General features: G+C 48.3%; 1 protein-coding gene and 1 long non-coding RNA gene across 2 annotated transcripts; both read right to left on the reverse strand.

Moving 5' to 3' along the window:
* Window positions 1-2,584: 2,584 nt before the first annotated feature.
* On the reverse strand, window positions 2,585-7,800 carry LOC124485911 (ubiquitin carboxyl-terminal hydrolase 37-like). Its single transcript, XM_047047804.1, has 13 exons — window positions 7,603-7,800; window positions 7,534-7,552; window positions 7,389-7,500; window positions 6,961-7,006; window positions 6,596-6,741; window positions 6,371-6,502; window positions 5,841-5,964; window positions 5,561-5,709; window positions 5,334-5,433; window positions 5,137-5,213; window positions 4,706-5,049; window positions 3,755-4,293; window positions 2,585-3,616 (listed from the first exon to the last, which is right to left on the reverse strand). Exons 1-12 carry the CDS (start codon window positions 7,798-7,800, stop codon window positions 4,232-4,234), a joined length of 1,509 nt encoding a protein of 502 aa, XP_046903760.1. The 3' UTR covers window positions 2,585-3,616; window positions 3,755-4,231.
* Window positions 7,801-7,868: 68 nt separating this feature from the next.
* On the reverse strand, window positions 7,869-8,688 carry LOC124484878. Its single transcript, XR_006958023.1, has 3 exons — window positions 8,583-8,688; window positions 8,107-8,162; window positions 7,869-7,969 (listed from the first exon to the last, which is right to left on the reverse strand). It is a non-coding gene; the product is annotated as an uncharacterized LOC124484878 (long non-coding RNA).
* Window positions 8,689-9,357: the final 669 nt, after the last annotated feature.

Genomic DNA, 9,357 nt, shown 5'->3' on the forward strand with positions numbered 1-9,357 from the left:
TAAATGTAATCGATGAATGATTGCAATTAAGAAAAATTGAGTGTGCAGACTTGGGTTCATGTACTTACAATATCGATCATTATTGATATACAGGTGCTCCTGTATCCTGTCGATTAACATACAGCTTTTACACGGCCCCCAGGATTTTGCGGGCCTTTTTTGTGATGGTTGCAGGCTAAAATTCCTGATTTCGCAGGAGCATTTCCAAAAAGTTGCAATGAAAGTTGCGGTGTTTTTTCAAGAGTATCATGCCCTCCCGCCTCATGCCCTCCTGCCTCATGACCTCCCGCCTCATGCCCTCCCGTCTCATGCCCTCCTGTCTCATGCCTCTACTTTTCAAAATAAAAGCTTGTCCGCTATTTCTCCTTTTTTTTTTGCTAGACTGCAACAACGGTTGAGGTTAGGATTAGTGTAAGGCCAGGAGTCGTAGCATAGGTCGAGGTTAAGGTTAGGCACAACCACGACGGTTGGGGGACAATGATGGTCAGTACAGCACACCGTGCATTTTGTCACCTGCTGTGTGTTCTTTTTTTTAAAGACACTGGTGTGTACCTTAAGGATAATCACAAAAAGAAACCATCAAAGGTTGCAACCATAAATTGCTCTATGTAACATTAGCTAATAGCTATTCTCCTGCCTGGCCCCCCAATGGTGGAACCAGCTCCCCACCTCCATCAGGGACACCGACTGTCTCCCCACCTTCAAGAAAAGGCTCAAGACACACTTGTTCAGGGAGTACAACGGCACTTAGGAATGCTTGGCTAGACCTGTTGCTAGTTTCCTCCAGGAACACAATGACTCTTATTGAGTGACTTGTTGCTCTTGTAGGTTAGTTATAACGAAGTTAAGTCTTGTACTCGCTGTGAAATATTTTACTATTGATTGTTCTTCCACAGGTACAGTCCTGCACTTTTTGTGGTTCATGTTGTTTTAATTTGCACTTTTTGTGGTTCATGTTGTTTTAATTTGTAAACGTGTATAACTGCATGCTCTTATGGGTCTTCCCTTTTGGCACTTGTTTAGTTTTCCACAATGTATGCTTCATGTTTTGGCTGCTTGCAATGTTTGGGACTACCTCGTTGTTATGATCAGTGACCTATGCTCTTTTGTAAAGCTCTCTCTTGGAAGTCGCTTTGGATAAAAGCGTATGCTAAATGCATAAATGTAAATGTCATATTCGCTAACAAATGTCAACATAAAACGCTGATGCAGTTTTAAATGAAGGTCATAGCAGGTTTCATCAAATATACGTTAACATCAGGGACAGAACAATAACGTCCATAAATCAGCAAATAATATATTGATAAAAAAAAATACAATTTCAAGTTTTTCAATTTATTGCAACAAACGTGCTCACGAACGTACCTTTAAATCCATCCGTAAAATAATTCGCGTTTTACTATGTTTGACCCTCTAAATTTACCGTTGGACAGCTTGGGCATTAGACGGGATGGCATGAGACGGGAGGCTGCAGGCTGCAGCCATACTCGTCTTTGTTTTTTAGCTGTTTATTGTGACCAGACGTCCTCTTTTACCCGGACATGTCCTCTTTTCGAGACCTAAAAAATGCATCCGTCATGGATTCCAAAATTGTCAGGGATATTTGTATTTCTCTGGGTCTTTCACAAACTATTACGCCCTTACAAGTTTTGGAAAGGGTATCTCCCTTACGTTCCACATTCTTGCGCGAGCACTGACTGTTGAGAGAACTGTCATTTTAATCAGATAGTGCGTCATGCAATACACGACCAGCACTACCCGGACTACTTCGACGCGAGGCAGTGTCCTTTTTTTCACAAACTCAAATCTGGTCACCCTAAAACCATTGAGAAATGGTCCCCTAAATAACCTTACCAACATGCCAATTTTCATCATTTCCAAATTGTTATCCTCATCCAACTAGGATTCGCATTGAAGCGAGGAATCTCCCTTTTTTTAATAGATTGAAATCTTTATCTGTATGCAATACCGCTCTCGGCCTTTACGCAACTTAGGAGCTCTCACGCTTGCCAGGCATAGACAGTAGAAGAAAGCACACGCAGCGATTCAGAATCAGAATGGGATTTATTCGCCATGAAAGTTTGCACAGACAAGGAATTTGCTTTGGCAGGAAGGTGCATACAGTAAACATGAAGTACATCCTCTGTTGTGCTTTCTTGGTGAGGGAGCTAATGTTCAGTTCCCACTTGAGGTCCTGGGAGAGGATAGTGCCCAGGAAGCGGAAGTACTCCACAGTGTTGACTGGGGAGTCACACAGGGTGATGGGGGTGAGTGGGGCTGTGTTCTTCCTGAAGTCCACAACCATCTCCACTGTCTTGAGAGCATTGAGCTTTAGGTTGTTCTGGCTGCACCAGGTCACCAGGTTGTCTGCTTCCCACCTATAATCAGACTCGTCTCCACCAGAGATGAGCCCAATGAGGGTGGTGTCGTCTGCAAACTTCAGTAGTTTCACGGACGGATGACTGGAGATGCAGCTGTTGGTGTACAGGGAGAAGAGTAGAGGAGAAAGGACGCAGCCCTGGGGAGATCCAGTGCTGATGGACCGGGAATCAGAGACTTGTGTTCCCAGCTTAACGCACTGCTTCCTGTCAGACAGGAAGTCTGTGATTGACTGGTTGGGCAACCCTGGATACATGACTGTTAACTGTGTTTTTCTCCTGGAAGTCTGTAGAAATCTGGGACCTTATTGAACTAAATTAAAAAGAGTGAAAGAGTTCGCAGACACCAGTATGAACGCGTTCACAGTATCGTTCATTAGGCAGTAATACAGTGCGTTCAGTTCACGTTCACCAAAATTATGAAAAAGTTCATGAACTTTCGTTCGATGAATGCATTCAGACGGAACACTGGATTTAAACGCCAACTGGAGAGAGTTGTGGGAGACGATGATGATTGGTCAAAGTTGCGGGAAAATTGCGGTGATTGGTTAAAATTGCAACGTTGCGCTGAATTCGCAGGGAATCGTTGAATTTCGCAACATTGCAAATTCCTGGAGGCATGGCCGCAGGAACTAGGGGTGCTGAGGGTTCAACACGCTCATCTGTATAGTCATCTTATCAAACCCAGGCTGGTAGGGGCTACGCCTAAAGTTAGGAGTAATAATGACAATTATTTTGTATTATTACACTTCGATATCGGGTCTAGCACTCTCGTTATGATGCCTCTCAAGTCTAAAACTCTGGGGAGAGTCTGCCCACCAAAGCCTTATGTCACGTATACTGCATACGTCTCTTTTAACCTCCACTGTTTTTGAACTCATCTACATAGGCCCATTTCATGTAAGATGTACTCGAATGCTTTGAAAGGCATCCCCCAAATAAAATATGATTATTATGCCAAGTAATGCCAACCACATGAGAGCGGAGAAGGTGAAACCATTTATTTTCTAAAATCCCCCCCGAGGGCAAGCCAAAAATTGTGGCGACAGCGGCAAGGAACAACTCCCTCATGGGGGAGAAACCTTGAGAGGATCCGGGCCCTTGGGGGGGGCAGCCTATCCTCCTGAGGCTAGACTGGCATGCTGCAGACAGGGGGCCAGCCGTGTCTCTGGAGCAGCTCGCACAGTCCCTGGTTTCACATCCCCGGCGCAGGACGGCTGTCAGGCGCGTCTGCTCTACTGCAGAGGGAGCAGAGAACATCAACATCAGTGTGGAGCAGGATGTCACCCCACATTTTGGAGTCGAGCAGCGGAGTGGAGAGAGATGGGTGAGGGTCAGGCCGTGTGGGGGAAGTCAAGTGTTTGGCTTTTCCGTACCCGTCTCTCGTAGAACAGCATGTAGGAGCTCCTCTGCCTGCGCTCGCAGACTAACTCGCCGGTCGTCTCCGTGACGATGTGGTCGTTGTAGGAGAGCCAGCGGTCTGTTGGGTCGTCGGGGTCCCCGTCTGCGTAGTGACAGTCACAGATGTAGTGGCCTATAGGGAGAGGAGGGTGCTCTGTTAGGTAGGGTAGAGCCAATCGGGGTTATACTCACCTGTTCACCCCACCGTGGTGCTGTCAGTGTGAGTGTGGATACTCACCCCTGAATGGTGTGTTATCCTCACCCGTGAATGGTGTGTTATACTCACCCGTGAATGGTGTATGTGTGTGTATACTTACCCCCGGCAACCTAAATAAGTCAATTTGTTTTAAACAAGCAGCTGAATAGGGTCATTTAGGTTGGACATACGTGTAAGGGTGTATCATTGTAATACTTACAAACAGTTCCTGTGTGAGTGTAACATGGTGTGAGCCTTACCCGAGTTGGTAGAAGAACCAATGTGACTCAACACACTGACCAGGCTGTACCTTGAGCTCTGGAAACAGACACCCAGCAGTCACACACACAGTGCAGCACAGTGAACACACTTTCAAAAGAGCATCCGTCTTTATCCTGAAGTAGGATATATATATTTTTTGTACAGCTAATCCTTTCTTTCTGATTAGATAGAGTATATGTCTGATATTTGGTGTCTCTCTCCTATCTCTGTCCTCACCATGGGGGGGCTTCCCTGTCTCTCTGACCCCTCCTCAGTGCTCACGAGAACTGGATCAGACAAGGGTGGTAACACAGTAAACTGACAAGCTCTGAACTCCTTAGTCATCTCCCAGCTGTGGAGCTGTGTGTTCTAATCAGGACTGATCTGAGCATGTGTGGTGCCAAGTCTCCAAACCCATCACACAGTGCCGTCAGCAGAGCTGCTGAACCACAACTCCCCTGTACTGTACCTGAGGCATGAGGGCTGGTCAGCTGGGTGACCCCTGTCCCGGCCTGGGTGTGTCCCTGGCCCCCAGGAGTCTGGCCCTGCTCCTGGGTGTGCCCCTGGCCCCCAGGAGTCTGGCCCTGCTCCTGGGTGTGCCCCTGGCCCCCAGGAGTCTGACCCTGCTCCTGGGTGTCTCCCTGGCCCCCAGGAGCCTGGCCCTGCTCCTGGGCAGCCCTGCTGGGTAGTGCCTTGTCGCCGCTCGGTCTAGAGCAGAGCAGCAGCTCCCTGCTGAGAAGAATGGGCTCCTCCAACTTCTCCAGCTGCCACTGTGCGCCGTGACAGAATCGGTTCAACTGGAACACGATCACTCTGCACGGGGAAGAAGGTGAAGGAAAGTTCTGCCGTTAGAATGTTAGCCTACTGAGGGACCAGGAATGACACAGCTGGCAGACTCACTGGGGCAGGGTCAGGAACGACCACCGCAGTCCTGAGCGGCATCCTCCACAGCTGCAGCGAAACTCCAGTTCAGTCTCCTACAGCAAAGAAGAGATGGGGGAGGGGGGGGGGGGGCAGTTATTATGTGATACACATCATCCTTAGATGGCACTCCAAGGCTAATTGGAGTAGTCTAGTGCGTAGCGGGAGCTTCTGACCTGGAGGTACTGCTGCAGGCAGGCCTCGACGGAGCTCCCGGCCGTCAGGGCCAGAGACAAGTTGGAGAACTCCTCCTGTCTGGAGGACTGCAGTCCACACCTCGACACAGAATTCAAGTCTCATTTTACAAACCTTTGGTAAAAGTTGCCATGAGCAAACATGTGCATCCCTGTGAGTGAGGCGCGTGTGCAGCGCAGCATAGCAGGAGCATGTCCACGTGTCTTACTGCCTGCAAGTCCTCGTGCTGAGCATCTGGAAGAGCAGGTTGGTGCGGACCGGGCAGGTGTACGCCCCTCCGCCCCATGCCCCTCCCTCCAGGAGGGGGGCCAGAGCTGCCATCTGGGCCACAGTGACGCAGAAGAACTCGTGGGCGTCCTAAACACACACCCGGGCAACACAGACACAGAGATCAAATGTGTTCACGTAAACATTGGCGTTGATGGATTCCCTCTCCCGTTATGAAAACTAGGCTTTTGGTTGAGGACAGTTAGGGGTGGTGCTCTCACCTTCTGGCCGCCATCCCGGAACTCATCTGCCTCCTCAGCCACGCAGTCAAGCAGAGCCTTAAGGACGATGCGTTTGTACGCCGGTTGGTGGCCAAATCTGGCCACCTTGACGTCAACAAAGCACCTACATGGAGAGAGATGGTGAGAGAAAGATAAAGAGAGAGAGATAAAGAGAGAGATAAATAGAGACACGGGGAGGGAGAGATAAATAGAGACACGGGGAGGGAGAGATAAAGAGAGAGATGGGGAGGGAGAGATAAAGAGAGATGGGGAGGGAGAGATAAAGAGAGAGGTGGGGAGGGAGAGATAAAGAGAGATGGGGAGGGAGAGATAAAGAGAGAGATGGGGAGGGAGAGATAAAGAGAGACACGGGGAGGGAGAGATAAAGAGAGACACAGGGAGGGAGAGATAAAGAGGGAGGGGAGACAGGAAAAAAAGGCAGGGAGCAAAAGGGCGACAAGATTCATGACGTGTATGATAGGTTTTCTGAGTCACAGTTAAGTCAATCTTGATAAGAGGAGTGTGTGTACTTGAGCAGGCCGGCGGCTGGATTGTTCCTCCAGATGTGCTGCTGTTGCAAAAGCTGCTGGCAAAAGCCCCCCATCCTCAGCATACACTGAATTGCAGCATTCAAGTAGCAGCTTTCACTCAGATTTGGCAACCTTTGAAGAGGCAAAACCAAACAGGACTATGGATTAGAGGACTCTAAAATGAAGGTGTGTGACACCAGTCCAGTCTTGACTGGAATCTCTTACCCCAGGCACTGCAGTTGTTCACTGGTGAGCAGCTGCATGGTTTGAACTGGGAGCCTGGGCATGTCGGACTGGACCTCCGGAACATGGATGCTGGCCCAGTCCAGCTGGGGGACCATCAAAGCCAAACGGTCTGGGTCCCGGTCGCCCTGCGGGGAGGCCAACACAGTCACTGACAGTCTGGGACCAGGTCACAGAGGGACAGGATCATGTCGAGGACACTTCATACTTCATAATATGAGCATGGCAAACAATATTCAAACAGCTCCAGTCCCAAAGAACACACTTGTCATTCTGTGTATGCATTCAGGGGTGGTGAATTACAGTTTAAGCACCAGTGAGACAATGGAGAGGAGTTTCTTACTGACCTGTACAGGGACCTGGAGTCCCGGTCCTCCTTCAGCAGGTGAGAGGCTGGGGGAGAAGAGGAGATAACACTGGCTCATATCGCAACCTCAGACATTACCATAGACCAGTGGTTCCCAAACTTTGAACAATCCTGTACCCTGGGACATACATCCTACCGAGCACCCTAGCACCATGAATACTAACGTCAATGGATTTTGTTTGTAATTCTGCTGCATAAACATGAAAGTAAACACACATGCCATCATACACAATGAGAAAGAAGAAATAATCATTCCTGCTTTTTATTTGGATTTCAAGCAGGTGACCTGCACCTAAACTCACGCACAACATAAAGGTAACGTAATTGGTCAGCAACAAACTGGACTATATATACTGTGCCTGCCAATTTGAACTGCACTCTACACACTACAGTGTGGGAAGGGCTTACCTGCCACAGATGATGGGATGGTGTTTGGCTTCACCTTGACAGGAGTGATATCCTTCCCTTCCACCAGATTGGGGTGATGAGGGGTGGGATTCACCACTGGGGTAGAGGCAGACTTCACCACCTTTTCAGCGGTACAGTACATCACCTTGGTGGGGGTGGCAGGCCTCACCATGGTGGGGGTGACAGGCTTCACAGGGGTGAGGGTGGACCGGACCACCTTGGTGGGGGTGGACTGGACCACGTTGGTGGGGGTGGCAGGCTTCACCATGGTGGGGGTGGACCGGACCACCTTGGTGGGGGTGGACTGGACCACGTTGGTGGGGGTGGCAGGCTTCACCATGGTGGGGGTGACAGGCTTCACCGGGGTGAGGGTGGACCGGACCACGTTGGTGGGGGTGGCAGGCCTCACCATGGTGAGGGTGGACTGGACCACATTGGTGGGGGTGGACTGGACCACCTTGGTGGGGGAAGGTTGTGCAACCTTGATAGGGGAAGCAGCCTTAATCCTTTTGGTGGCCTCGGTGCTACCCTCTGGAGCTGCCATTGTCACCTGGCCGGAGGTAGAAGACCCACGCCTCCTGCTGCAAGACGAAACGGTTTCACTTTCTCAACATTTCAAAAGGTAAAGGATTCTCTGCAATAATAGACAAAGCGAACTTCTGAAGCCTTTTGGTATCCATAAATTCAGCTTTTATCTGAGATTTTCTGATTCTCTTACCACTGACGCATGTCCTCCACAACCTCAACTTGCTGTACAGGAGACACTTGGTTTTCCTATTGTATACAAAAGACAATTAACATTTACATTTAGGCATTTAGCAGATGCTCTTATCCAGAGCGACTTACAGTAAGTACAGGGACATTTCCCCCAAGGCAAGTGGGGCGAAGTGCCTTGCCCAAGGACACAACGTAATTTTGCACGCCCGGGAATCAAACCGGTAACCTTCAGATTACTAGCCCGATTCCCTAACCGCTCAGCCCCCTGACTCCCCATTTAACCAGTAAGCCTACTTACAAAAATACAATCTGTAAAGAGTTTTCTAGTAAGGTGAGAGAGACTGTGAGCATATCCAGTTAAATAACATTGTCAACTTAACAAGGGTATAATAGCTCAATAAATATTCTAAAATCATATTCTAATACATTTACTTATGTATTTTATCATAATTATATTATATTGTAGCAAAATCAAACCTTTGTGTCACTGTCAGGGCAGTAAGGCATCTGTTCTTCTGAAGAATTAATACATCCCATGTTGAGGCTTTCGTTGACAGACTTCTAATGAAATGCATCCTGGAACCCCGGCTTACTTTGTACACCATTTCCATTATGACGTGGCCTTAATTGTAATCACCTTGGAAACGTCTTCAGATGCCAAGCTTTTGTGTTGTTTAAATGGCTACTGTTCGCTAAATGGCATAGCCTATGTAGGGTTGCCAACTTTGTCTCTATGAAATAGGGGACAAAGGGTGGCCTGCCGCAGCAATGGTTTTGTGTGAATATACTGTGTTGTATACATTGTTTGGCTTTATGCTCCATAGATATGCACACGACAGTTATACACATTTCGGGAAACCAGTCAGGTCTACACTTCCGGTGAAGTTTTAAACAAAACAGATTATGTTAACCCTTAGCATTGTTTTCTTAACCCTACACTCAGATTGTGCGGAGTCTTGCTCTTTCCATCGAACGATAATAGGTCGCCCCCACGGAGATATCCCGTCCCGTTTCCAGATTTTAGAAACTGAGAAAGACATGTTACATTCAGGGGCGGTGCGTCCCATTGGGCAAGTCGGGCAGTTGCCCGGGGCCTCGGCCACCAGGGGAGCCTCGGCATATAGTATTTTTTATTAATTAAAATAAATCACTAGTCATTGCAAACGAATGACAATTCAAATCAAGCATGAAAACGCAATTATTTAATTCTATTCTTTATAGCTAAACTTTATCTTAAATCCTGCATGGAACA

Source organism: Hypomesus transpacificus, chromosome 23 (assembly GCF_021917145.1).
Source record: "Hypomesus transpacificus isolate Combined female chromosome 23, fHypTra1, whole genome shotgun sequence".
Lineage (NCBI taxonomy): Eukaryota > Metazoa > Chordata > Actinopteri > Osmeriformes > Osmeridae > Hypomesus > Hypomesus transpacificus.